Here is a 27,957-nt window from a genome sequence, read left to right on the forward strand (position 1 = left end):
CAACAAAAAGTTTAACCCAACAAATTTCTCCCTCAAGATTGACTTGCAGAAATTTGCAGAAATTAGTGACAAGAGAATTCTATAGTTACCAACCTACGGTAAGTCAACTATCAGCTGTAATACTAACTCCTCAATAAGTGATCCAAGTGCATTAAAGTGAAATGTTCAAAGAATCAGAAATGACAAAATGTAAGTCTTAACAGCACATTTTGAGTGCATTACAGTAAAATAAAGTAGACTGTGTTGTCTATTATTCTTAAAGAAATTTAAAAGCAAATCATACCAGAGGAATCATCAATCGTGTCATGCCACCATGCTCCTTGCCAGTCATTCTGTCCAGTATAACTGCTGTTGCCATTTCCTTCATACGCAATTAGCATTCATTAAACACTTGTATTCACAAAGAACAAACTTCAAACAATCAATGTAGACCTAAATTTTCAATAAGAACCTTATGCACAACTGGTCTAGGATCTCAGAGCCATAATTAAAGCGTTAATATTGTTCACATTAAATATACTGTTAAAATGAGTGAACAGAAATATGTAGAAGTTTGGTATAGAAATCCATTGTTATGGTTAATTTTCTAGGAACACAATAGTTTACCATTTTAAAAGAGCTCTATTTCACATATTTCAATGTCATTTACATCTTCTATCAAAAACTGAAAGGTCACTGCCACCATAGACAAAATTCTAGATGTATCTCTACTTCCAAAAAAACGTTCCAGGAGATCTGGACAGTCGCATATTACCAACTTCATCTCTAATTCGTAAGTACCATTGGTCATGGAAGCAGAGAGCTTCTAGGAGCTATTCTTTATGTCTCCAAGATTTCCCAGTTTCGTCAAGTTAATGCAGGCAATTCTCCTATGGAAATTATCGGATCTTATACTAGTCACTGCATGGTGATTGACATAAATAGTGCAATAGAAACACTCTTCAAATTAGAAAAAGCTCCCTATAAAATAAAATTTAACCTACTATGAACAATATCTACTTGCAATTTAGAAACTTTAAAGTGTTTTCAAAGTTGATTCCATATTGATGCTAAATGAACTTTAGATATACATGTTTTTGTACTTGCCTAGTGTAAAAGGTTGAAACACTCTTTCAACACAAGGAAAAGGACTTTATACTTTTTGAATTAAGTTACCGGTTCTTGGGGAAAATGGCTGAGTCCGGGTCCTGGTTCTTGCCCGGTCCTGGTCCGAGCCTGGTTCTCCTTGGGTTCCACCCGGGTCCTGCCCAGGTGGCCGGATTCTCTGTACCCACAAAGAACCCAGCCACCTAGGCAGGACCCGGGTGGAACCCAGGGAGAACCTAGGCAGACCCGGGAGAACCAAGGCCCGTGGGTTCCCAAAAACAGGGTCCACGGGTCATAAAAGTCAAAAAAACAACTATGTATCATTTATCTGTTATCATTTATGTATCATTGTATGGGAAAGTTACATTGTATGTTTCATATTTGTATGTTTGAACATATATAATTTTGATGTTTGAACATATATATATGTGTGTGTGTGTGTGTGTGTGTGTGTGTGTGTGTGTGTACCGATGTACCCGTACCCGTACCCAAGAAAAAAAAAATTTGCCGAATCCGTGAATCCGTACCCGAATCCGTATCCGTATCCATACCTGAATCGGTAACTTAGTTTTTGACTAAAACTAAATACTGTAACTGCATGCTTATATTACTCAATTAAACGTAGAGACTAAACAAGGCAAGTACACATGAATTGAAAAGGTTAATATATAAAAACATGACAGATTTGATAAAGTAAATGAAGAACTCTATACAAAACCACAATATCCAACTTCGAAAATACTTGCAATACAAAGCTTGAAAATTTGGTTAAAACTATTCAATATACTTCATTACACAACAAAACATCTCAATAGATGCTTAGAAGCAAGATAGGTAATAATAAATCCTATTGAGCAAATAAACATTGAATTTTGGATCAACAATCACAAATACTCAAGGACGATAATTTCAGCATAATGTAGGTGTGACAATTACCATGAAATGTTGTTCTAAGTGCAAAAAGGCACTTATTTATATTGTTTACAAAGCTAAATAAATAAGTGAAAAAATTGATTGAACTTCTACCCTAACTAGAACCACTTGCATGGTCTGCAAACTTTATTAAATATTATTTGTTCCACTAATTCTAATGCAATTTCCAATTGAACTAATGATTGAAATATTGTAATTATCCCTTAAAAACTATTATCTCTCACATGATGAGATAGACTACGAGCTAAAAAGTAGAGGATGCTAAAAATTGTGGAAAGCAATAAATAAAAAGATACAACAAAAATAGCTTGTTGTGGAATCTTGATCTCAAAAAAGATGACAAGAAGCTAAAAAGAAACTTCTAAGAGGTGGTTTTGGATGATTTTGATTTGATGATACTTTCCTTTGTTCAAACGAAGTCTAGCAAACCTTTGATGAAGTTCTGTAGAATTATTTTGACAATTTCATTGTTGATGAACTTTAGCATACCTTTCAAACACTTTTTTTTTTTGGTAACCACAGGGATATTCTCGCGACCCAGCCCAGCACCTAACCTTCCTTACCTTTGAGATACATATTAAAAACATAGTTCCAAGGAGTTTCCTGATGGGGGGACGACGGGACCAAGGACCTAAATTTGGGGATAGTGAGGAGACAGCAAAGGGATGACAGCGGACTGGTGGTGGGGGGGCAATGCTGATATAAAAATAGAGGCAAATTGAAATGTTCAAGGCAAAATCTGCAATATAACATCTCTGTGAGTGCCCCATGAAAGGCCAACTAGTTTTCGCATAGTTAAAGGTTGCAATTAGTATGTAATGGCATATGCCATATAGCAAGTGACCCAACGGTGTCCCCGACGGAGGTGGCAGAAGTGGTGGTGAAGTGGGGGGGCATTTCCCCCAAGTCTCAAAAATGTTCCCCCAAAGGGGACGTAGGTTCTTTTGGGGGGACACGTCCCTATGGAACTTTGATATTATTAAAAAACCTAATTCTAAGAACACCTTGCCTAAATCTGAAAAACCTTTCACTCACTCATTGAAATCCACCAATCTAGAGTTTGAACATTATTCTTCTCTGCATCAAATCTCAATTGAATCACCAAAGTGCGAACACCTCTTTACCACAAAAATTTTATAAAAAAATCAGCTTCTAGAAACCAAATCAATCAACAATTGTAATGAATGAAGCCAAATCTAAAAGTCTTCAACCACCACTGCCACAAAATTATCACAGTTGAAAATTATTTATAATGCTCAAAATCAATCTTTCTGACCTTTGAGAAATTGGGAAAACACTTTATTCACTTATATAGCTAGAATGGCATTTGCTTGTAGATAAGAGATGTCGGCTTCTTTCATTCCAATTTGTTTTTTTTATACAATTAACAATTACTATTATTATTTTTTTTAAATAATATATATATACACACACACATACACATATATATATTAGAATAATATTTGCATATCTTATTATTAATGGTCAATATTGTAATTTTAGTGTAATCTTAGTTAGATTAGATTCTTTCTAATTTTGTCCTTTGTGAACGATTGTTTCTTCAAGAAACATCATCAATGCAATTGCTACATGTACATCTTCATTCTTTTAATAAAATAACGCAATTACAATTGTAACATGGTATTAGAGCAAGCTTTGAGAATTTGAATTTTTTTTGCAATCAATTTTTTAAATCGTTTGTCAGCTATTTGAAAAAAAAACCGCAAATTCTTTTTATCATTCCCGTGCATCTATATCTGTTGTCATTGTGGGTTTATCATCTGTATCTGTTCGCCTGCAAATCGCCTTTCTTATTTCCGCACGAGGTTGTTTATGGTTCGATTCAATTCTAGCGTGTTTTCTCTATTCGGCGCGTGAGCACTTTGTTCTTTCGGCTTCAAGGGTTTATGAGCCACGCGCGATCTTCCTATTGTTTGCACGACTTCGTGACTACGGATGCTGGTATTTGTATCTCTTCTTTCCAACTCACGATTTCTGCAAGCCCATTACTCGCATTTTGCGATAGTTTTCCTGTCCATTGAGGGTTTCTTCTACATTTTTTCTATCTCTTCTTTCGCGCAACGTGTTCCCTGATCATGGGTGTTTTTTCCCACACGACGAGTCTCTTGCAAACAACAAGATCGTGGTCGTGACATGAACTAGGGTTTCTAGGTCTGCTGTCTTGTGTGGAGTTCTCTTTTTCAAACCTACGAACCTTCTAAAATTATTCTTGGTCTTAAATTTATTTTGTTTCATGCAGATTTATTTTTTATCTCAGAAGTGTTTTCCGTTAGCTTAGCACTTGGGATCTGTGCCCAAGTTTTTAATTAGAATTTTTTGCATCAATTTTATGCCTCAAAAATTGCAACTCTACATCACTTTTTGTGCATTGGGAATTGTGCCTTGGCTTTTGTGCAATAAACAATCTGATTATCTTTTCACAAATTTTCTACCTCTTTTGTTTACCTTGTTTTTTGTGCCTCGAAAAGCATGAAAGATGGTGTCTTTAATCAGCATAATGTTGGAAGGCAGTTAGAAGTTCAACGGCGGCAACTACAACACATGGAAGCAGCGAATGATGATGATTTTTGAGTATCAGTGCCTTGACCAAATTGTTCTGGGCAAGTCTACTCATCCTACAACGACGGGTCAAAATCAAGACATATTTGATGAGTGAAATCGGGACGTCGTGATGCTCATTAAATTGTCAGTCACCAACGATCAACTACCCCAAGTACCCTCAAGCAAGACAGCTACCAAAATCAAGGATCATTTGAAGGGCCTACATGAAACGCCTGACAAGAATCGCACATTCTTTCTCAAGTACTTGCTTTTCTCAATCATGATGGATGAAAAGATGTCTCTATAGGAACATCTCATGAAAATCAAGGACATCCATGATCAGTTGGAGGCGATTGGTCGGAAGATGGAGGAAAAAGACATGGTAGTCATCACTATGAAAAGTCTACCAAAGTCTTATGAGCACTTTATTGAGACGCTCAACATTACCTCGACTAATGTTGACATGAAGTTTCCAGATCTTTGCAACAAACTTCTACAACAAGATCATTGGAGATAGCATTTCAATAGTGGTGCTAGTTCTTCCTCCACTAAATAGGCATTCACAACTAAATCCTCTATTAATGACAAAAGGAAAAGTTTGTCCTCTAAGCAAAAAGGCCTAGGTCAATCCAAGACAACTCCAAGAAGAACATTCAGAGCAATTATTGCCACAAGTATGGTCACATGACGAAAGACTGTCAGCAACGCTTGGCTTCTAAACAGAAGAAGCAAGGAGGGTCTCAGTCGAAGGCTAATGTTGCAGAGCACACTAAGCAAAAGGAATCTGCCTTTTATGCCTTTATGGCTAAAAGACCTACAGATCATGTTAAGTCCTCTGACTAGTACATCAATTCAAGTGCTTCTCGACACTTCACTCATTAAAGGGATTAGTTCATAAAATACATGCCTTTCACCAATTTAGTGATCTTTGGAGGGGAAGAGTACACTGTTGTCGACAAAGGCAACGTGCAGATTCAATCTGGTGGGAAGAATTTAATTTTCTTCAATGTATACTATGTTCCAGGGATTGAACTCAACCTTCTCTATGTCAATCAGATTATGAGACTCTCATCAGCTAGATGTGGCATTCAATTCATACAAATGCAGTATTGTTGATCGAGAGACTCGCACTACAATTGTTGTGGGTATTAAGGATCATGGTCTTTATAGACTTGTTGACATTGTTGATTCTCATGAGCATGCCATTGCAGCCAAAATTTATTCCATCAGCAATCTTTGGCATCAGCAGGTATGGACATTTGAACATACTCTATCTCTCTCAGCTAGTTCGAGAGGGTGTTGTTGGCTTACCTAAGATTCAGACTCGGAATCATGGAGTTTGTGGAGCTTGTCAACTAGAAAGTAGCATCGGACTCCATTTTAAAATGGTGATACATGGCAAGCTTCCAAGGTATTACAATTGGTTTATGCCGATATTTGTGCACCAATAAACACTCCTTCAGTTACTGAGCCTAAGTATTTTTTGTTATTTGTTGATGATTTTAATCCCAAAATGTGGGTATATTTTCTTAAACAAAAATCAAAGGTGTTTAGCATGTTTTGGAAGTTTAAGGCCTTAGTAGAAAAAGAGTATGGTCAACAAATAATAACTCTTAGGTCAAACAATGGGGAGAAATTTTGTTCTTTTGATTTCTCCAACTTCTGTGCACATCATGGCATTAAGTGTCAACTTACCACACCATATAGCCCTAAGCTAAACGGTGTTGTTGAGTGGAGAAACCGCAGAATCACCGAAATGGCTCAGTCTATGTTGGAACATAGAAGTGTTCCAAGGAAATTTTGGGTAGAAGCAGTCTACATTGTTGTCTATCTTTTAAACCGATCTCCCACACAAGCCGTAAAGAAGAAGACCCTAGAGAAAGCTTGGTCTGGTAGGAAGCCCAAAATAAGTCACCTAAAAGTCTTTGGCTCTACAACCTATGTTTTGATTGCAGATGCTAAGTGCACAAAACAGGATTCCAAGAGCTAGAAACTCATGTTCACAGGATACAGTGAAAACTACAAAGCATATCCGTTGATTGATGTAGACACTAATTGTCTAATATTTAGTAGGGATGTTATTTTTGATGAAGAATGAGGGCCTTTTCAGCCCTCTTATCCTATTTTGAGCCCTAAGGATCAGCCTCTGAAGGCTAAGGATTTGGGTGTTCATCTTCCTTGCGTTCCACCTGATGGGAGGGATTCAACGGACTCTGACTCTGAAGTTGTGGAGTCTCCCCTTTCCTCAAAAAAATGTTGATCTACATATTGATGAACTTGTTCTAGCCATCCCAAATCCGGCTGCTCCTCCTAAATCAGATGTTGGTATTTCTACTCTTCGGCCCGAATGGTGGACCAAGACCATAAGTGATCTTCATGATGATGAGCTCATTGAAGGTAGATCATCTAGAAAAAAGAGAAAGCAACAGCATACAGTAATTTTTTCTCTTATGGCCAACATTCATAGTGTTTATGAGCCTCAAACATATACAGAGGCTAAAGGGATAACCTAAGTGGGAACAGGCTATGGAAGCTAAACACCATAGCCTTTTGAAGAACAACACTTGGGTCATGTCTAGTCTTCCACTAGGGAAGAAGCCCATTGGCTACAAATGAATGTATAAAGTATAAGGTTGATGGAACCCTTGATAAGTACAAGACTTGGCTAGTTGCTAGAAGGTTCTCACAAAAAGAGGGCATAGACTATGAGGAGACTTTTGGTCCTACAGCCAAAATGAGTACAATTCGACTCTTCCTTGCCATGTCAGCCTAGTTTGGTTGGAAAGTCCATCAAATGGATGTCAAGAGTGCATTCCTCAATGGTGAGTTGCAAGAAGAAATATGATGTAGCCTCTTGGTGTCAAGGTTGCCGGTAAAGAAGGTATGCAGACCGGTGAAAGCACTCTATGGCCGGAAACAAGCTCCTCAGGCTTGGTACATAAAGATTAATAAGTAACTTTGTGATCAAGGCTTTCAAAGGAGTCCTTTCAATTCCAATCTATATGTCAAAACTACTGATGTTGATATTCTTCTACTTGTAATCTATGTTGATGATCTGATTATTACTAGTAGCTCAGCACTTTTTATCGAGCAAATCAAATAGAGTTCGTGCCAGTCCTTTAACATGACAAACTTGGGACTTCTGCATTACTGCTTGTATGTTGAGGTTTGGTAGACAGATGGCAATATCTTTATCTCTCAATCAAAGTATGCCAAGAGTCTGCTAGATAAATTTTGGATGCATGATTGCAAACTTGCATCCACACTTCACATGTGTTGAATGAATCAACGTTCAATAAACTAGTGGGCAGTCTCCTCTACCTCACCGCCACTAGACCTGACCTCAGTTATGTTGTGAGCTACATCTCTCACTTCATGACAGCTCCTAAAGCTGAACACTGGGTTGCAGTGAAGCATGTGTTGAGATATGTGAAGGGCACTTCTGACTTTGGCATTTTGTATGGCAAAAGCAAAGATCCTAGACTCATTGGTTTCACAAACTCGGATTGGGCAGGTTTTGTTGATGACAGGAAGTCTACATCTAGGTATGTCTTTAGTCTGGGAATAGGTGCAGTCACATGGACCAGCAAGAAGCAGCAGGTAGTAGCTCTTTCCTCAATCGAAGCAGAATATTACAAAACTGTTAAAGCAGCTTGTGAGGCAATTTGGCTTCAAAGGCTGCTTTTTGACAAACAAATGTCTCAAGCGGAACCTTCACCCATCTTCTGTGACAATCAAGGGGTGCTCAAACTTGCCAAAAATCCAGTCTTCCATGAGCGGACTAAACATGTTGAGCTTCATTGTAATTTCATCTGCTAGCTTGTAGAAGATGGATCAATATAGTTACAGTATGTTCCAACTGAGAATGAAACTGCAGACATCCTCACCAAGTCATTGAGCCCGAACAAGTTTGTAAAATTTAGGGGATAGCTTGGTGTAGTTGACAAATTGACCTAAAAGGGAGGGCATTAGACTAATATTTGCATATCTTATTATTAATGCTCAACATTGTAATTTTAATTAGATTGGATTCTTTCTAATTTTGTCCTCTATGAACGATTGTTTCTTTAGGAAACATCATCAATGTAATTGCTATATGTACATCTCCATTCTTTTAATAAAATAACGCAATTACCATCATAACAATGTATATACCCCTATGAAGCTTCGCATGAGGCATCATTCAATGCGTTACTTCTAATATGTTTTACTTTTCAATAAAAAAATTGCATCTAAAGTTAGCCTTGACTTTTGATTTCTTAATTTTGAATAAAATAACAATGATTAATAAATCAATAATTAGTTTCTTTATTACTAATTGATCTTTATTAAAAATTAATTAGTTTATGATTTTTTTTATTTTATAATTTTAGACAATAGTGGTAATAACAATTTTACAAGACTATATAATGTTACAAGACTATATTTTTATAATTTTATTTGTAGGATACCTTGGAAGTTTGTATGGGCATCCTGTAAATCCTTGTACCCTTAGGTATGTGAATCTGGGGTATTGAATGTACCATGATCCAAACCTGCTTATCAAATCTTTAGCCTCTTGTGTCAATCTTTGATGAGTGCCTCCTTGAAATATCCTAGTGATGTACACAAGGAAAGCATCAATGATTCTTTTGAAATGGGATTTCTCCTACAATTGTGGATAGCAATCATATGCTTTGAATTGACCATCTTTGTTTCCCACAATACCCTTGCAAATCAATCCCTTATATATGTAACATCTTGCCAGCATGTAAATGACATGGGAAGTCATGTAAAATGACTTTGAGTGATCAAAGTTTCTCAGCTGCTCATCAATGTTATTACTAATTATTTTTGCCCAATTTACCATCTTGACACCGGTAGCAATTTCATCAATGAAGTGATACATCCAAGGTTCAAATGAGGCTTGAGGACTTCCTGCGACTCTATTTAGCGATAGGATAAGTTCTCCATAATCTTCTATGAAATCTGTTCAGAAAAGGTTCTTAGGAACTTTGGAGTAATGAGGTCTTGGTTTAAGCAACCATTGCTTGTTGATTACTTTAGTACAAGAGACAATCTTTGCTTCAAAAAGCTTTAAGGTTTCCTCCTTGGTCTTGTATATGATAGAATGATAATCTGGAATGCCAAATGCTTCTTTGATGGCCATCTCTCCCAAGTAAGCCAGCACTCTACCATCAAGTGCCACAATTTGTCTCTCTTGGGTGTTGTAATGTTTGGCGCATTCTATTATCAACTCATAGCACTGCATAGCTGGAGGAAATCCAACTGCTTGACAATTCCATTTCTCATCATCTTGCATGCTAATGGTGAAGGAAAGCAATCATCGAGCCCATACATTCTCTTCTTGAAGTCTTCGAGGTCTACATGGCCAAGGTCGGTATCTCCAATCTTCTTCCACTTTGTCATGATCTTGGATTCTTACTGTGGTCCTTTGTTTTTGAACTTCATTTGTGCTTTCCTAGAAATCCCTCCTTGAGCTGACATCTACCACCTGAAAAGTTTGAAGAGATTCCTTAATTGCTTTGAGGAATTGTTTTCCACTTCGTCCTCAAATGTAGAAATTAATCTAAATTCCTCTAAAGATTGTCTTGTAACTGCAACTTTCTTCAAAATTCGCCTTGAAACTTGAAAGAAATTCTTTCTTGAGCTCCAATTTTCCACTTTGAGAAGCAACTTGTGAGTTGAATGAATGCCAATGCTTATGCTTATAAAGAAGTTGAACCTTTGCTTTGCTTTGTTTTTTTTGTTTTAATGTTTTATTGGAAATGAATTCAGTCACGTTTTGAGCTTCAAATTGAACCTTCCCTCTTTCTTTCTTTTGCTTTATGATCTCAATGGCAATCTCTTTTTGCTTTCTTTCTAGAAGCTTCTCCTTTAAGCAAATTTCATCTTGTTTTTTTTCAAATCCAACACTTAGTCAAAATTTTGTTTTAACTCCTAAGCACCCTTCTTCCAACACACGGGCGAATTTCCTTTTGCTTTTAACTTTTTGCTCTAATCCACCTATGCCTAGCTTTCAACACTCAGGCGATTTCATCTTGATTTTCACACTTGCTCTAATCCACCTTGAGCGGACTTCATGTTGACTTATGAATTTTCCTAGTTTGCCAAGGGCGGACTTGACATGACTTCAAGGAAATTTCACTCATGCCTTGGCAGACTTTACTATTGGTTTGGAATCTTCATCATGATGTCAAGGCGGACTTTATCTTAGAACAAGGATTTTTTTCCATGCCAAAGCACTTAGCCAAATTTTCTCTTTCTTACCTTGGGCGGACTTCAAGGTTGGACAGGGAAATTCCTCCTTGGAAGGGGCGGACTTGGTGTTTGATTGAGGAATTCTCCTCATGCTAGAGGGCGGACTTGGCATCAACTTAAGGATTTTCCATAATGCTTGGTGGACTTCATCATCAACCAAGAAATTTCTTCACCTTGGCTAGGGCGGACTTCATGTGCCACCAAGGAATTTCCTCATCTCAAAGGCGGACTTCATTTTTTATCAAGATTTCCCAAGGAATGGAGTGGGCTTCAAGGAAATTCTTCTATCATTCCACATGGATTTAGGAATTCTTCTATGTTCAAAACAGATTTCATCTGGAAAGAAGGAATTTCTTCCCTACTTAGCCATTTTTTGCGATCTTCAATTAGCTTTCCTGATCATGAACTCCCTTGGCCTGACATTCTTTCCGACTCTAGAACTACCCATGACCCTAGAAAAAGAAAAAAGCAACTTTCTATTTTTAGAAAAAAGAAGACCGGAAAAGAAGGTTCCCGAATTGGCCCCAAAATGCCAAAAACAAAACTTCCTATTTTTAGAAAAAAGATAAAAACAAATTTCCTAAAAAATAGGAAGTTGTCAAAATTGCATTTTTACTCCTTCAACCTATCTGAGCACATCCATAGCATCAAAACGCTCTCTTGACCATTTCTTTTCCTTGTTGATTTTGATGACTCCTCCAAATTGTGAAAAACTTAATTCATTTGTAGAGGCGAGAAATCGGAGACAAAACCTTGAGACACCAAAACACTACCCTAAAAAGCAAAAACAAGGGGGTCCCCATTTGCAATGGGGCGATGTGTGATTATGTCTGTTGGCATTAGATTGTCATTGATGTCAACAAGAGAACAGTTGCAGACAAGTGAAGCGCATAACAAACAGGTTAACAATTGCAGACAGGTGAAACGCATAACACGCAGGTTATAGTTGTGTAAGGAGTATTAGTTGCAGTTTTGCATAACACGATGTGTTATGCTACACAAATGTTGCAGGCGGCAGAAAACGTGAAATGAAATGGAGTGCAGAGGTGTACACAAGGCAATTTCATGTTCTATAGGTATCCCGCAGTGTGTTTGATCCGTCATCGTTGATGTGTGCAAATTGCAGAAATCAAAAATGTCTAAAATCCTTTGGTTCTACAATTTTCGGTGAGACATTGCTTTTCGGCATAACCGATTTTGCCTTTCATCAGCCCTTGTATGTGTCGACATCCTTCCTATTTCGGGATGACCTCATTCTAGTCTGGCCGACATGGTTTTTGGTTCGATGTGATGGGCTTTCTGTTTGGGCGGCATAGTGTATTTCGGTGTGAGTTTGCCTTTCAGCAAGACCATCTTCTTGTCTTATCGGGCTTCATTGTAATACCGACAAAGTTCGTTTTCGGTGTAGTGGTCGTCGTGTCTTGGCGACAAGCAGTTTGTGTCGATGGTTTGATATGTTGGAATCAAAAAAACACCGAGAGGGGCGGGAGGGGGGTGGGGGGGGAGTGAATCAGTGTTTAGCAATTTTAACTTTAATAACCTGATTTTTCAACCATTTAATGCAAATGAAGAAAAACAAAGTGCAGAACCACAAAGTCAAGATCAGCAACACCATAACACCAAGATTTTTATGTGGAAACCCAATTAAGGGAAAAATCACAGTGGGATTCAAACCCACAATATTAATATACTCTATTACAAGTATAAAAATATTACATAAAGGGAATGCACATGCATTTAAGCACACTGCCTAGAGCTTATTGTTCAAAGTTTACAATAAGGGCTATAACCCAAAAGGCTCAATGCCTTACAAAATGATTATAGGAGATACAAGAGTGTTTGAACTATTTAATAGCATCAACAAATGCCTAAGTATAGTTTCGGTTAAGCACATAAATATATTCTTACTTTGCTCTGCAATATTGCTTTGTTCTGATATTCTGCAACATGCCGAAGCACCAATCTTCACCTTGCGCACAATTGATCGTTCACACACTCCACACAACCATCGATATCAAAAATGATCAAATCAATTCCCCTTATATATCCACATCACCAATTTTAGGTCAATTCCATGTCGGCCCGAAAACCGCATAACACATAACATGAGACGTGTTACCCAAGTGGACTCAATCCAATCTAAAAACAACTAGGCGGACCAAAACAAAATGTCCATACACTTCCCATATGTCGGCTCAACTACCTCGAACATGCAAACAACTGCCAAAATCACTCTGCACGATCCACACACAGAATCTTCACGCGTTACTGCTAATGAACACTGTTCTACCAGAAAACTGTCTACCAAATCTTCCAACTTACTCAATACTTAACACTGGAGGCCATAATCTTGGAATAATGCATATCACACGACCAAAATGCTTCTCCCAGATCCGCAACATAAATTATGCAACACAAATGAATCCAACCAGATGTTGTACACTACTGGATAACCTATTCTCACCGGACCTTACCGGACCTCAATCAATATTCCCATATGAATGAATCATGAATTGCGGATTGAGTATCTGACTCAAATTGCCATCAATGACAATATCTCAACATTCATGCAATGTCTCTTGCCAACATGATATGCTCAGGCGATGATGTGTCGAGTGGGCCCCCTTTCTCCTTCATGCTCAGTTGTGTCATGTGGCGAGCGCTAATTAACTCTTTGTCGACCGAGCTCATTGGTGTCCACGTGTCTACTGTTGATTGAACCCTTCGGGCTGCGTTGTGATCATATGGGACCCTCCTTCAGGGTTGGATGTGCCATGTGGCAACTGCCAGATGTATCTCTCAAACTGTGTGGGTCTCGCTATAAAAGTGACTCTTATCAACATTCGTAATCCCACGGTGTGAACAAGTGAAGCAAGAGTTATTTTGCAGGCGCGCGGGATAAGAGGTGCACCCGCCATCCTGCGACTGGAACCAATGAACAAAATGTAACCTTGCGCGTGCGTGGGATAAGGGAATGGTGGACCCCCGCCATTCCGTAGCATGAACAAGTGAAGAACAAGTGATACTGTGGGCACGAGGGATAAGGGTATAAAGGTACCTGCATGCACACAGGATAAGAGGTGCCCCAGCCATCCAGCGGCAAGAACAAGTGAAGCAAAAGTAATCCTGCGGGCGTGCGAGATAAGGATTATAAAGGTGCCCCCGCTATTCCGCAGCAAGACTGAATGAAGAATGGGTGATCTTGCAAGTGCATAGAAAAGACATTACACTGCCTGCTATTCCACAGAAGGATTGGATGAAAAAGAAGTGTCACTACGGGCATGCGGGGTAAAGATATTAACTGCTCGTTGTTCCACAACTTGCTAAGGTGGACAAAAGTTAATCCATCGGGTGCACACAGGGTAAGAAGACAAGGTGAAGAATGATGCATCCTGTTGTTCCGCGACATCCAAGGGTAAACAAAGAGAGACCCAGCAGGTGTGGGAGGTAAGGAAAACAATGCAAAGCGGAGCATCCCACTATCCTGCGACAAGAACAATGGAAGAAATGAAGACCATGCGGGGAAACAAAATGTGAAGCCAGAGACATTTCCCGCTATCCCGCAGTGAAGGCGGCCCAAGTAGGATGGTCTTGCAGGGCAACACAGAAACAAAAGAGGGTAGTCAATTCCGCTATCCCACATCATGCAGAAGGATGAAGAGAGGATCTTGCGGGGTAAAAAGAACAAAGACACAAGGTGCATCCTACCAGCCCGTAGGAAGAGTGCTTTCACGAGAACGCATATAACACGCATGTTATATGATCTACAGAACACATCAATGCAGCATGTGAATCCACGTGGATATTGACCATATGACTTTAATGGCAGATTTTGATGCCACATCTGCAGCCCGATAGACACAGAGATCTACGTGGCAGTTGACCGATGTTGATTGAGCGACCTGGACAATGAAAATGAAGACAAGTGGTCAAGAATATGAATGCTGATATGCAGAGGTCGATGCCTAAAAAGTTGGTGCACATAAATGAAGTTGTTGTCGATCTTTTCAGGGTGGGTCAAGAGAGAGAAAAGAATGCATTAATGGCGACCAAGATGTAGACTGTTTGTGTGGCTTGAGAAAGGATATCAAATCTCATCAAGCAGATGAAGTTTAATAAACTTAGTAATCAGTACACAGAGAATTATCTTAAGTCAAAAGACAATGCATTTATTTTAGGCTACTATTTGTCTGAGTGGTGTGTACACAGAATCCGATCTATAGACAGATACAATCTCTTAGAGACTCGAGAAGATCAAATTTTGAATCCATCCTTGGAGGGAAATCTTGTTGGTATAGAGCTGATTAAATCAAAAAGTTGTTGATGAGATTTGACAGTTGTAGATGAGGCAACTATGTTTGTAGAGCTATGTGGACAAGCGGTAGAGAACAGGGAGATGAAAAGCGAAGTGTAAGCCACAAGTTTTGTGTGCAAGTCGATGAGGAGTTGCAAGTGAAGCAGATAAGTGAGAATAGGTTGCAAAAAAATTTGCAATAGATAGAGAAGAACACAGAGGTGCAGTGCAAAGACCAGAGATCTGAGAGTGTAGATCCGAAGCAGATAACACAGTGGGTTATATACACTATGAGAGGCAAAGAAAGATGATTGAATTGAGCAGAGGTCTAAGGGATGGATGCAGAGATAAGAAGAAGACAGAGAGCAGAGAGCAAAGAATAAGAGCAAACATAGACAAAGAGCAGAGAGTTGAGATTGAGGCCTAAAATCAAAGAGCAGAAAAGAGTCAAGTCAGTCTCAAGAGCAGAACGGTAAGGTGTTACAAAACTCATTTGTAACAAAAATTTTCATTGTATTAAATTGCTTATTGAATCATTGTAAATCTCTGAGTGGGTGCTCATAGCAAGGGTAGGTGCTCCTTTGGTTTGGTGCCCATAAACTTCAGGGGTTGGTGCTCCTTGGGTTGGTGCCCTAAACATTGTAATCAGTTTTACTTGTGAGGTTGGATTGGAGCAGTAGACTCCAACAGCTATTCTCACCGAGGTTTTTCCCACATTGGGCTTTCCTAGTACATCCTGTGTTATGGGCTTGCATTTTATGTGTGTTTAAATGTGTTTAATATCTTTGCTCATAGTTTATGATTAATGTTATTAAAGCCTAGATCATTTAGAAATTAATGTTTTTGATTACCACTGATTCGCCCCCCCTCTCAGTGGTCCATTGTGTTCCTTCAACGTCACAATAGGTCCCATAGATGTATACTTTCCATCTATATTATCAATGGCATTAGCTTTGCAATCAAAGACCTCTTACACATTTTCAAAGAATATTGACATTTAAATTTGATTGCAAAACAAAATTTCAATTCCTCCCATTCCACAGTTTGTCCATTCAATTATGCAATTTCATACAATGTCAATGGAATGGACAGCTAAATCTTTGATAAGAAATGAAACCATTCAGCTTCAACAAAAAATCCTATGTTCACCACATTTTCTAAATAAGTCTTCTTGTGGGCCTCAGGATTACTATTTCCTCTGGGATATGGTAAAAGTTCTGCTATTGTTTAACTTTTAAAGTTTGGATCTGTATGCATCTCTCATGAATCTTTTCCAGAAATGATAACATAAACTTAATGTAGAACAACTGGTTGATTTAGGATTGTGTGAAGCCCATCCTTAAAAAGTAGATCCCAATGTCAAATACATTAAATATTGTATCATAGAAGCTCCACAGAGTTGTTGCACGATGCAATCTGTTATCCCTGTGCTCTCAAAGAGATGAAATACTGTTCTTGAGTAAATTTATGGGTGCAATAGAGGTATCTTTGACATTTGCAACAAAATTATAGAATCATTATGGCAGATAGTGTCTTGAAAATGGCATAATGCTATAGCAATAGCATTAATGTGCTATAAAATTCACATCATAAAATTATGAAACAAATAAGAAATATGAAAAATAAAAATTTGTCAAACTATAAAAAGGTCTTAGAATCTCTTCATCGAGTCCCTGTCATGACTTCAAGGAGATCTTTTATGTCTGCTAGTCTCTGTGTTTGTTGTGGGTTAAATAAGCTTTGACATATCTGAATCATTACATTGTTTCATTTAGTGGACTGGCAGCTTTTTTACCAAATCCTTTAGTTCCCAATCAGTACTTTAAAGCTAAACTACAACCCATTAGCTTTTTCCATGTCTTCCTGAGAGGAATAAATAAGAACCTTCAAAAACTACTAATTCCACTTGTTCAAGTTACTATAAACTTGAAAGAAAGTTGTACAGATAAATCTCACCACTATGAAAGACAAGACAACTAATATTCTATTTTTTATATACGTGGTGCTCATTGACAAAGGCAAACCCATTTTAATTAGTGTTTGAAAAATCAAAAAGAGCATATGTAGGATTATTGTAATGTCCCTTGTTGGAACATCAAAATATATTCACAAAAATTGCATTATATTTAATAATTGAAAATTTGAACAATCAAAATGAATAATAAATTATTAGATAACTAAGAATGATTATAACTTTCTTGAGTTTCTGATATAAAGTCTGATTTGTATGTACAAGAAAATAAATTTGATCCTTATTAAGATCCGATTGCTGTTCCAAAATAAAGTCCTTAAATACATGCATCAATCTGATTACATCTCTGCCTATATGGCGGAGTGCTGTTCCTGATTTTGTGACTGTAAAATTAATGCAGTATAATTAAGTATATATCTGCCTTTATGTAGCAGATTAAAAGGTCTTCAATCTGGTTGCTTTTTCCGATTAGATTCCTTACGACCATGCAAACTATTTTTAAAAAGCCATGTCTGATATAATATCAACTTCCTTATGCTTCTAGGAATAACTCCTTCCTGCTACTTGAGCACTCCACTATGGGAATATAATAAATAAAATGAATTTTTCACACACTTCCACCTCTATTTATATCTTCAAATCTCTAAATGTCGTATCCTTTTGGATGAATACTTCATTAAGAGACATGTCTTTTAATTATCAATTGTTGCTTTTCACTTTACTAAAATCAAATCGTACTCCTCATGAATCGATGGCTTTAATTTATAATTATGTGCTTTGTTTCTTAAACGTGCCCTTCTCATGCATTGCACCATTTGGTATCAATTGTTCTCCTTGATTGCTGGCTTAGTTTGTTGAATACTAATCACTGTCATAATATAGTTGCTGCATACTTGGCCTTAATCTTATGTAATCACTGCTTATGTGTGAATTGATTAAAATATTAAATAATCATATTCTTTAATGAATCACACTTTGATCTTTCCGTATATTAATCGATGTTTTGACTTCAAATAAGACAAAGTAAATTGTCTTTGAATAATCATTGTTCATTCTTTTAACTGCTATTCTCCATAAATTAATCGCTGCTCATTATCATCTTCAGGGTTTCCAATGTTGATAGGTCCAGTATGTTCTACTTCCATGAGACAAATCAAGCCATCAACCATATCTGAAATATAGCAGAAGCCTCGGGTTTGAGTTCTTGGAGTTTGAACTGTCAATGATTCACCTCTCAGTGCAATGTGTCCATGTTATGCCCAACATCTATACAAGTTGTCTTCATTCTAGGTGATAATTGCTCTTCAATTCATTTGCTGTCTTTACACTTGATGGTCAGCCAGCACCAGCAATACTATGTGATAATACCATATTCAAGCTGATTTCACATAGTCTTTTAGTCGGCAACAGTTGATCCATGTTTGCTGTCCATATTATATAGACTTTTTTAGTTAGGCATTTTGTGAGCATGCTCATGGAGATTACATATAACATTTTTTTCTTTTTCTATGCCTTCCTACAACATTTCCTTCAGGATGAACATAAGAGAATGTTGCTCTCAATAAACTACCATAAAAATATTCTCCAAGCCCATGGGAATCTTTTTCATTAAATCCAACATGTATTATGTAGACTACAACATTATGTGTTGCTAAATTAATCTGCCACTCTTTTGGATATATCAAAATATATTACTTTTTCAAAGCATGTGTTTGTAATCGATTTGCAATTCATATACGTTGCAGATCTCCTTGCACCATGAAGTGTCTAATCACTTGACACAACATTGACTTTACTTCTAGTCCTCCTGGTTCTTGGCTATCATAAGAGTTCCAATTGTACTAGTCTCATTTATAAAGATAATACAAGGAGCTTTCTCAAATACTTAATGAAGTCTTGTTACCATTCTTTATTTATTATTCTTGTTAAGCCCATTCATTGTTTCTGCTACTAACTAATTTAGAGATTGTTCCAAGTGTGGTTGCCGTTGCACCAAAAGATTGACTTGTTAATGCCTGAATACAACCACTAGACTTATAGAATCCATAGGAGGCAGTTAAGCCATGTCACAAACCTGAGCGCTGCGCTGCACAACACAAGGAGACCAAGGGCACACACCTTACAACAATCCCCGCCCCCCCTGCGCAAGCAAGGGGTTTGAACCTGGGACCAAGCTCTGATACCACTTGTTACAAGTGTGGTTGTCGTTGCACCAAAAGATTGACCTGTTAATGCCCGATACAACCACTAGACTTATAGAATCCACAGGATGCAGTTAAACCATGTCACAAACCCGAGCGTTGCGCTGCACAACACAAGGAGACCAAGGGCGCACACCTTGCAACAGAGATGTCCTAGGCCTACTAAACCATAGACCATACAAGGTTTTGCTACTTGTTTTGTATTAGAATTTGGATGGGAACATCACATTTATGTCCATGGATGTTTGAGCAAATGCAAGGATCTCTATCTGGCAACATAAAATTTGAAATTCAGATGTAGAACATTTAATTAGTTTCTATTATTTTAAAAAAATTCAAAATCCTGAAAACAATTAGTTAATCTAAAGTGTGCAAAAATTTGTCTTTCTGCAATTCTACTAACTATTTGACTCACCCAACCAATGTATCCTCACCTCTGTGAAGTGGGATTGACAAAAATGGCGTTGAAGCTTTTGCATCAATATTTAATATATGATCTCTTGATTAAATTTATATTCATCATTTATGCTGTACTTATCAGAAGAGAGATTGAGAAGCACTCATGATCATACACATGACCTATTTTGACCATAAAGTAAACAGTTATATGATGGACACTAGTAGGCAGCAGCATGGAGGGAATATCAGTGTGGTTGAGTAGTCGTGAAGCTGGAAATTCTGACACCCTAAATCCAACTGTTTGGAAAATTCCAGTATGATATGACCACTGGAATTACTGAAGAGACCGGATGCTTACAAGGACTGATAAGTGACACCACAAATGTTTGACACATTCACAAGTCATTATTGTCACTCCATCCAATCCCAGAAGTGCTCCAGCACCCATCGATTTCTGATCTTTATCTGATTGATGAAGACCATCTATTGTAAATTGTTTCAGGTTGAGACCCTTCAAGTACCAGCTTGAAGGCTTCTTCCGAAAAAAAGAAATTGGTTCAGTTGGTACAAGAGTTGAATCCTGTTAGTTCATATAGTTTGGTTCAAGAGGGAATTCCTGCAGATTCTTAACAAAACTTCTACCCTGTTGTGTATCAGATTCTTCTGTTCTACAGATCAGGTTAGTAAACTTGCTTACACCTGTCTTCTTTCTTTTAAATGCTGACTGGAGGAGTTCCTGCAACTGCTTCTCTTTCCATTCTGTTTACCTGCCACACCTCATTATGGCATTTGAAGTTTTACTTTCTAACTGAATAAACTTCTAGAGTATTTCCCAATAGCTGTTTGCACTATAATGAAATATACTCTTTCCTTCAACCGGTAAAAGTACAGACAACTTTCAGTTAGGTGATCTCCTGGGATACAAATATTGCAGAAGTTGAAGTGATCATGATCCTTCCGTGGACAATTCTTTTGTCAAAATTGATCCTTGTTTAGTATCTAATCCTTTATGTGCTCGTAAGCTTCCTTTCCTGTGCTTCTATAATGCATGTTTGTTTTTTAAAATAGATTTGAGATTTGTTTAACACACCTTCGAAATAAAATATAAGCATTGAATATATGTTTGAAGAGAACTCAAGTAGGTTAAGAGTTTAATGTTTCCTTCCAAGTAGCTGACTTTGTCACCACGTGTGAGATTCAATCACTCATGCATTTCTTATTAGTTTGAGTCTTAGCTGGCCCAAACATTGGGAAAATTTTCTTACATTGTGTCCAAACAACTGGAGAAGCAGCTATTGCCACTTTTGGATCTAGTATAGAGTCTCCCCACAGCACCAGACAGATGGTAAATTGTCCCAAAATATACAAGGAAATGAAATAAAACCTATTTACTTGGCATTCTTATTCCAGCTTGATAAATATTTCTATTCTTGTACAAACTTAGATCAGCTTGCTTTTGTCGAATACTTTGTTGGTGTAATCCACTTGGAGTGTACAATTTGAACACAATTAAGGAGTCCTAGGATGCCCGTGGCTAGGATGTAGACAGTACCCTAAACCTGACTAAGAAGTCTTTCTGTTTCAATTTGGGAGATCAGTATATGACACAACTGTTTTCAACTGTTGTCAGTAGAAACACTTTCATAGTTTTCAACTGATTCCATGAAACTTTACTACAGACAAAGCAGCAGAACTTCAGTGAGAAGCATGGAATGAATTTCCTAACCTTCCTGTTCAATTATGGCTGTTCCTTACTCATATGGATCAGTCCATAGGTGCCTCTATTTTTGCTGTGAATTTCACAGTTCCTTTCCTGCCATGCCCATTAAAAAGGTAAGTGTTTGAGCAATCCAAGCTAAGTCCCTGGAAAAGGCTTTGAAATCCTTAAGTCTGAAGAAAGTCATAGATTAACATTACAGTTTCACTAAATTAAAATACCAGACTATTGCTTTAGATGACAAATCTCAGTTCTGTTGAGCTTTTCCTGGACCAGCTAAGACTTGAACCTAGGACCTTCCATTGGCTGCTGGAGTGCTTTACCACTGAGCTACTGGCCCATTAGGACCAATCCATCTTTGGTCTGGGTGTGACTTATAGCCAACACCCTTCCTTAAGCCACTTTATAGATGCTTGGGGCTTTTAGCCTAGCCTGGCTCTAATACCATGTTGAGTTTTTCACGGACCAGCTAGGACTTGAACCTGGGACCTTCCATTTGCCTTCCATTTGTTGCTGGAGTGTCTACCACTAAGCTATTGGCCCCTTTAGGGCCAGTCTGATTTTCAACAAGATCACACAGTTGGATATTGCCCTTCATGCCAAAGATTTCCTTAGAACTGCATGTTGATAATTCTCCTCCTGCTTCATCTTCAAATGAAGGTTAGACCACTTTGTTTCTAGAAAGTCCCTTCACCTTCAAATGAAGGTTAAACCACTTTGTTTCTCGAAAATTCGTTCAAGCTTCCCCAAAGCCAATCTGTTGACTTTTTTCAGAGTAGTGGAAAATTTTGAAAAAAGGAAAGCTACTTATGGCTCCACAACCACCAGTTTTCAGTGTATACCTTTTTCAAGCTTATAATACATATTACAGACACACAAATCCTTGCAAAACCCAAAATCCCTCCACCTTTCTCGAAGCAAAAAAAAATTCAATGCTGGGCAGAGGTTTGCCAAAACAACATTCACTTAGGTCAGCAGATTTTGTTACCAAGAATGATAAAGTTTCAATTTCCAACATTTTCAAGCTATTGGAAATGCTAAATGCCATTATAGTAAAGAGCTAGACGTTCTAGCTCATTAATACTGGAATGCTTAGCCCTAAGACCTAGCATTAACAGTTGGAGAATAAAAACAACTTGAATTACATTCTCTACAATTACCTCCTTGAGAACTAAAACACTTCCTAATAACCAAGCTACAACTGATTCTGAAAGAAGCTATCTAACCATTATTTAAGTGAACTTAATCCATTTGCTGTAAACTAAGCATATTAGTGTGGTGTGTTTGATTTCAATAAACTGCAACTTTTTGGATATCAATGAGGCGGGTATGTCTTTCCCTTAAATAGATTTAAAAAATAGTAATTCGTTTCAAAGCATATCCAAATGGTTATACTAATTCTTTGGTTTATTCTCTCTTCTTTGCATATTTTCTTAATTTCTGGAATAATGTCTGTAAATTGCTGGGAGTTCAAACCAACTCAACTGAGTAAAATTTCAAAAAGACCAAAATAGTGAAATACTAGTCAACTGCTTGAAGCATTTGCACAATAAAATATGATAATAGCAGACCAAAGCCAAATAGCATTATGGTTACATATTAACTTGTCAGCATACCTTCAGGACCCAATCCATCTAAATAACGACAGTGTGGATTCCAGGCATACAAATCAACCAGATGACCAAAGCTGTCATAGAAACAGAAAGTATAATAATGTAAGTTGTAAACATGTCGTATGTATTAATAACCATTAAAGAAACGCCTTCCAGAAGGAAACACTCTAATCTAATATAGGAAATACATGACATACGTATCTCGTCCTGTGCCATTGAAGTTGTCAATGATGTTAGCACCATATAAACGACCAGGAATTGCAGTTCCAATTGAGAAATGCATAATATCCACTTCGTGACCACTGCAACTTTTGCTCGAACATTTGTTAGGCTCCTCATCACAACCACCCATCTGCTTGATAAAATTTTAAAAAATCATCACAACTACCCATCTGCTAGATGCAATTGTTCTAAGTGGAGAAAATGATAATTGGTAATTAATAAATTATAAGGTATAGATGGATTTGTTGTCTGAAAGAAAACTGCTATAGTTGAGAACTGTCTAAAATATGTAATGCAGATTTATCTTATAATTGATTTAATTTGCTTTCTAATAATCTATCCAACAGCATCTTGATCCCTGATCTAATTATTGCAGAAATAAAAAAGGGAAGCTTGAGGCTACTGGTTGCTTGGCAGTATTTACATCTTTGTATGTTGCATCTTCGCCCACTTGAAACATAAGCGCCACAGAAGGACAGCTTCTTGATTGTCTGCATTCAGCACAACACAAGATAAAATGAACACCCTCTTGAAGAAATTTGACAAAAAAAAAGGAATAGGAATGGTTGAGAGGTTCAAGTCGTGACTTGTACAAAAACCCAAATCATGGCATCAAGACTGACAAAGCACTCCAACTTTTCAAAGAACATTGAGTTATGACTCATTAACTGCAATTCTAAAGTAATGAGCATCCTCATCTAGACTTGGCTTTTCCTTCTGTGATGTCAAATTGCATGGACTGCTAACAACACCCGAAATCATGATGTTAAGTCATCCCAGTTGAGACTGTTGATGAACTAAAGAACATTGAGAACGAGTGCAAAGGCAATAAAAACAAAAGTACTAACTTCAATCATGTATTGTGCCCTGAAGTTTTCTTTTTAAGGCACAAGCCCATAGGTTGGAGTACAGTTGATGAGAAATCTACACTTACAAAGAGCCCACCATGGTTCAATTCTTGCTGTGAGAGTTGGGGGTACATTCAATGCCCCTTTAATGTAAGGCTGCAGATCAGAGTCTGCTTGGTGAGAAAGTGGAGGACACAAAGATCCCACAGGAGTTCAATTCTTGCTGGGTGTGGTTGGGACTGTGTTTGATACCAACATAAGTTAAGCCCCAATGTCAGAGTTCGGTTGGTGAGAAAGATGTGCACACAAACAGCCCACTACAGTTCAATTCCTGCTGGGTATAGGCAGAGCTGGGTTTGATTCTTATGTGCCTGAAGCTAAATAGATAAAGAAAATGTCTTTTCCAAAAATAAATATAACTGTATGTTTAAATAGTGCACTTTGGTAGGTCCTGAAGACCAATTTCCCCCAATCCTACAGGCCAATTCCTACACGATAATGAAATTTAAATTAAGAAAAAACATAGCATATATTTGAATAATGGACTTCAACAATTCTGCAGACCAATCTGATCTACAAATCATCATCAGTATAAGAAATTGCTGTAATTAAATCAATAAATTTCCCCTATTTCAAATGAGAAAAAAAAAAAAAAACTACAATTCCACCCTCAATTTACAACAAAGACCAACAGCATTCAGATTAATTTGTATTTATCCGCATATTTCCCAAAAAAATCAATTGGTAATTTCCATAGTCTCATCCACATAAATAATTTTTTGGATGTACGGTTTCGAATTGAGCGCACCCCTTCACATAACGATAGTCCCCTGGCACCTGCAGCAGGAAGAATACGCTGTGCCCATCGTGCAACGCCTGCAAACAAATCGATCTTAACGCAAACCTAAGTGAGAGAAGAAGAAGACGAAGAAGAAAAACAGTAATATTACTATCAAATGACCTTGAGAGTCATTTCGCCTTTCTCGTATTTATTGTCATGGTCGTCGGGATGGAGGGCAGGCATCAGGGGAAAACTGTAGCCCGTTATGTTGGGCTCATCCCATTCATCTCCCTTTCCATCCAGACTCACAAATCCAGGCATATAATATGCTTGGATTTTTGCATCGCCGTCTGAATCGCAGTGAAAATTTCCATCATCGTTGTGGCTCTCAACAAATCCATTCATGTGGCAAACGACAATCGTTGCAATAAAGCATTTAATCCATACTGCCATATGGAATCTCTTCACTCTTACTGGCAACATTTGATTGATAAAAATTTGTGAATAACTGTGAATAATCACAAGGCGAAGGGAAACTGATTCAACAAACCAAATGTTATGTACAGACTGTAGAATCTGCACTTTTTATGTCCCACCATTACAGGTCAATGGTCGAGGTTTGAGCCGCCAGAGGTCAAATTTTGAAACGTCAATTCTGGCGTCCGTATACATTTCAAAAAACAGAGTCAAAATCAGAAACTGCAATGGAAATCATATGTCCAAAAAAAATATAAAGCAAGTTGAGCTGGTGAATTTTGTTGGTAATTTTTCAAAAAACAATGCTATAATAAAAATTGCAAGAATCGGGTAGCCGATTGGAGCTCATGACCTCGGGAACCAGGTACCTGACTGGAACTGGTGACCCTCATGTCTATCATAGGAAGCTTGGCAAGTCAGATACCAGTTCTTCTTAATCATACAAAAATTAAATTACATAATAACAATAATATGTAGCCTCATTGGAAGCATCCACGGTAAACTTTTTTAATGTGAGGGAAACATATGCCACATTTTAAATATATTTAATCAATATATTACTATTATATAAGTTTTTAAAATAATTTTCAAATATTATAAAATTTTAATAGTATAAAATTAATATTGTATTTATCAATCATAAATATTTAAATAATATCTTTTGAAAAACAAAATATAATATTATTTGACATACCTTATTCGATTGTTAACTTTCTTCATAAGTACCATAATGTTATTTTAAATTTTTATTTAAATAAAAAAATGTTGGGTCATTTAAAATTATGACTTGCAAATTTCTTTGTGAGTATTTATTTTTTTTCTTATTTTCTTAAGGCTTTCTTTCATTTTGATGTTTGCAAAAGGTATGGTTAGTTGTTTTCCATTAACTTGTTCCAACACTTATCTTCTTTTTTTTTTTTTTAGAGAAAAGATGATGATGATGATTTGAAGTGAGTCCCACCATCTAGATGCCTACAACATGGACTTTTGTTTTTCATCCCAAAACTTCTTTTTTTTTCTAAATTTAAATTGAAGAAGATTTGAAATAGCACCATCTAGATGTCTACAAGATGGATTTTTGTTTTCCATTAACTTGTCCCAACACTTTGTCAACTATGTCATTAAATATTAGGTTAGGTTTTTTTTTTATATATATTGTATAAAGATGATAAATGTATGGACATCGATTCCAATTCCTTTCACCTTTAAGAATTTTAGGTGAACATGAAGTTCAATCATTTAATATTATTTACTGATGTTAAATGTATAAGCATTCATTCCAATTTCTTTCACCTTTAAGAATTTTAGGTGAGTAGATATTCAATCATTTATTTCTTTGTGTTATTTTTATACTATTGATTTGAAAAATTTATTCATAACAAAAATGTTCCATCATTTTTTTATATTTTGTTGTTGTAGTGATAAGAATGTTGATGCTCATAGTTATTGTGCAAAATATGGATGGTATGACAATCCATAATTCATTTATTTATTTTATATTTTAACAAATTTTCAACATTTAGTCTTTAAGCAAAATAAAATGAAGATATAAATTATTTGTAGTGAGAGAATTTTTTTAAATTATATTGCACATCACATAGAGTTTATATTGAATAACTTTTATTATACTATTCTTATAAATTTGGACAATATCGATTCATTTAATTGTTGCACATTTGACTTTATTGTGAATATTTGTAAAGAAGAAATATATTTAAAAGTAAAAGAGATCATTTGCTTAACTGAGATTTTTCAAAAGGAACTCCATCGACCTTATGAGTGGTACAAGTATGCTACAAAGAAGTTACAATTATCTTTGAAGGTGGACCTCAAATAATATTTATAAAGGGTAAATTCATTTGTGTGGTCTTAAGCTCAAAACCGCAACCATCTCAAACATAAGGTATTGTGTAGGCATCTTCTCCTATGAACTTAAGAAGGATATTGGGATAGAAATATCAAGAAAGGTGTTATAAATCTTGCATCTTAATATTTGTATTATTTAATTACTATTTGTTGTTGTTATTATTATTGCCCACATGAAAAAAGGGGTGGTCCACTTTGACTTGGTGAATGATATCATGTGTAATATATTGTATGAATTGTGTGAGAAGTTGTAGGAACATCTAATGTCATAAAGATGTGTAAAAGCATCTAATAACATTACAAGATATGTGAGAATTTTTATGATGATTCAATTACGCATCCAAGAAGATGTAAGAGGAGATTTACATTATTGACCAACTTATGATACATGGTATGATGCATCGTAAAGCGTCTTTAAAGAATGATAATGGGGCCAAAATAGAGTGCCCAACTTAGGTAAGTTAGGATTAGTGAAATAACTTTGCAATCTTGGGACTATGTGCCTTAATTTTCATATTTAAAAGTTAGTTATTATTTTATGCATCTCTAATGAACATGGAGCAAGAACTTGTATGCTCCACATGAGGAGGGACATTTTTTAAATTAAATATTATTTTTTGAGCACTTGGAATATTCTTTGAAAGATTGCATTGAGTAGGGGAGCTTAATTTTCCCTATGACAACATATATGATAGCATGGCTATTTTTAGTCAATGATAATATCT

The 27,957-nt window shown here is 36.8% G+C and overlaps 1 protein-coding gene across 2 annotated transcripts; it reads right to left on the reverse strand.

Moving 5' to 3' along the window:
- Positions 1–283: 283 nt before the first annotated feature.
- LOC131053177 (uncharacterized) lies at positions 284–25,877 on the reverse strand (the record flags this gene model as incomplete). 2 transcript variants are annotated; one of them, XM_059209161.1, is given in 7 exon segments in its annotated part: positions 284–361; positions 23,042–23,112; positions 23,236–23,390; positions 23,685–23,751; positions 24,917–24,984; positions 25,070–25,544; positions 25,735–25,877. In XM_059209161.1, coding segments are annotated over 6 exon segments (742 nt in total), but the record flags the coding sequence as incomplete, so codon positions are not given.
- Positions 25,878–27,957: the final 2,080 nt, after the last annotated feature.

Source organism: Cryptomeria japonica, chromosome 7 (genome assembly GCF_030272615.1).
Source record: "Cryptomeria japonica chromosome 7, Sugi_1.0, whole genome shotgun sequence".
NCBI classification, from domain to species: domain Eukaryota; kingdom Viridiplantae; phylum Streptophyta; class Pinopsida; order Cupressales; family Cupressaceae; genus Cryptomeria; species Cryptomeria japonica.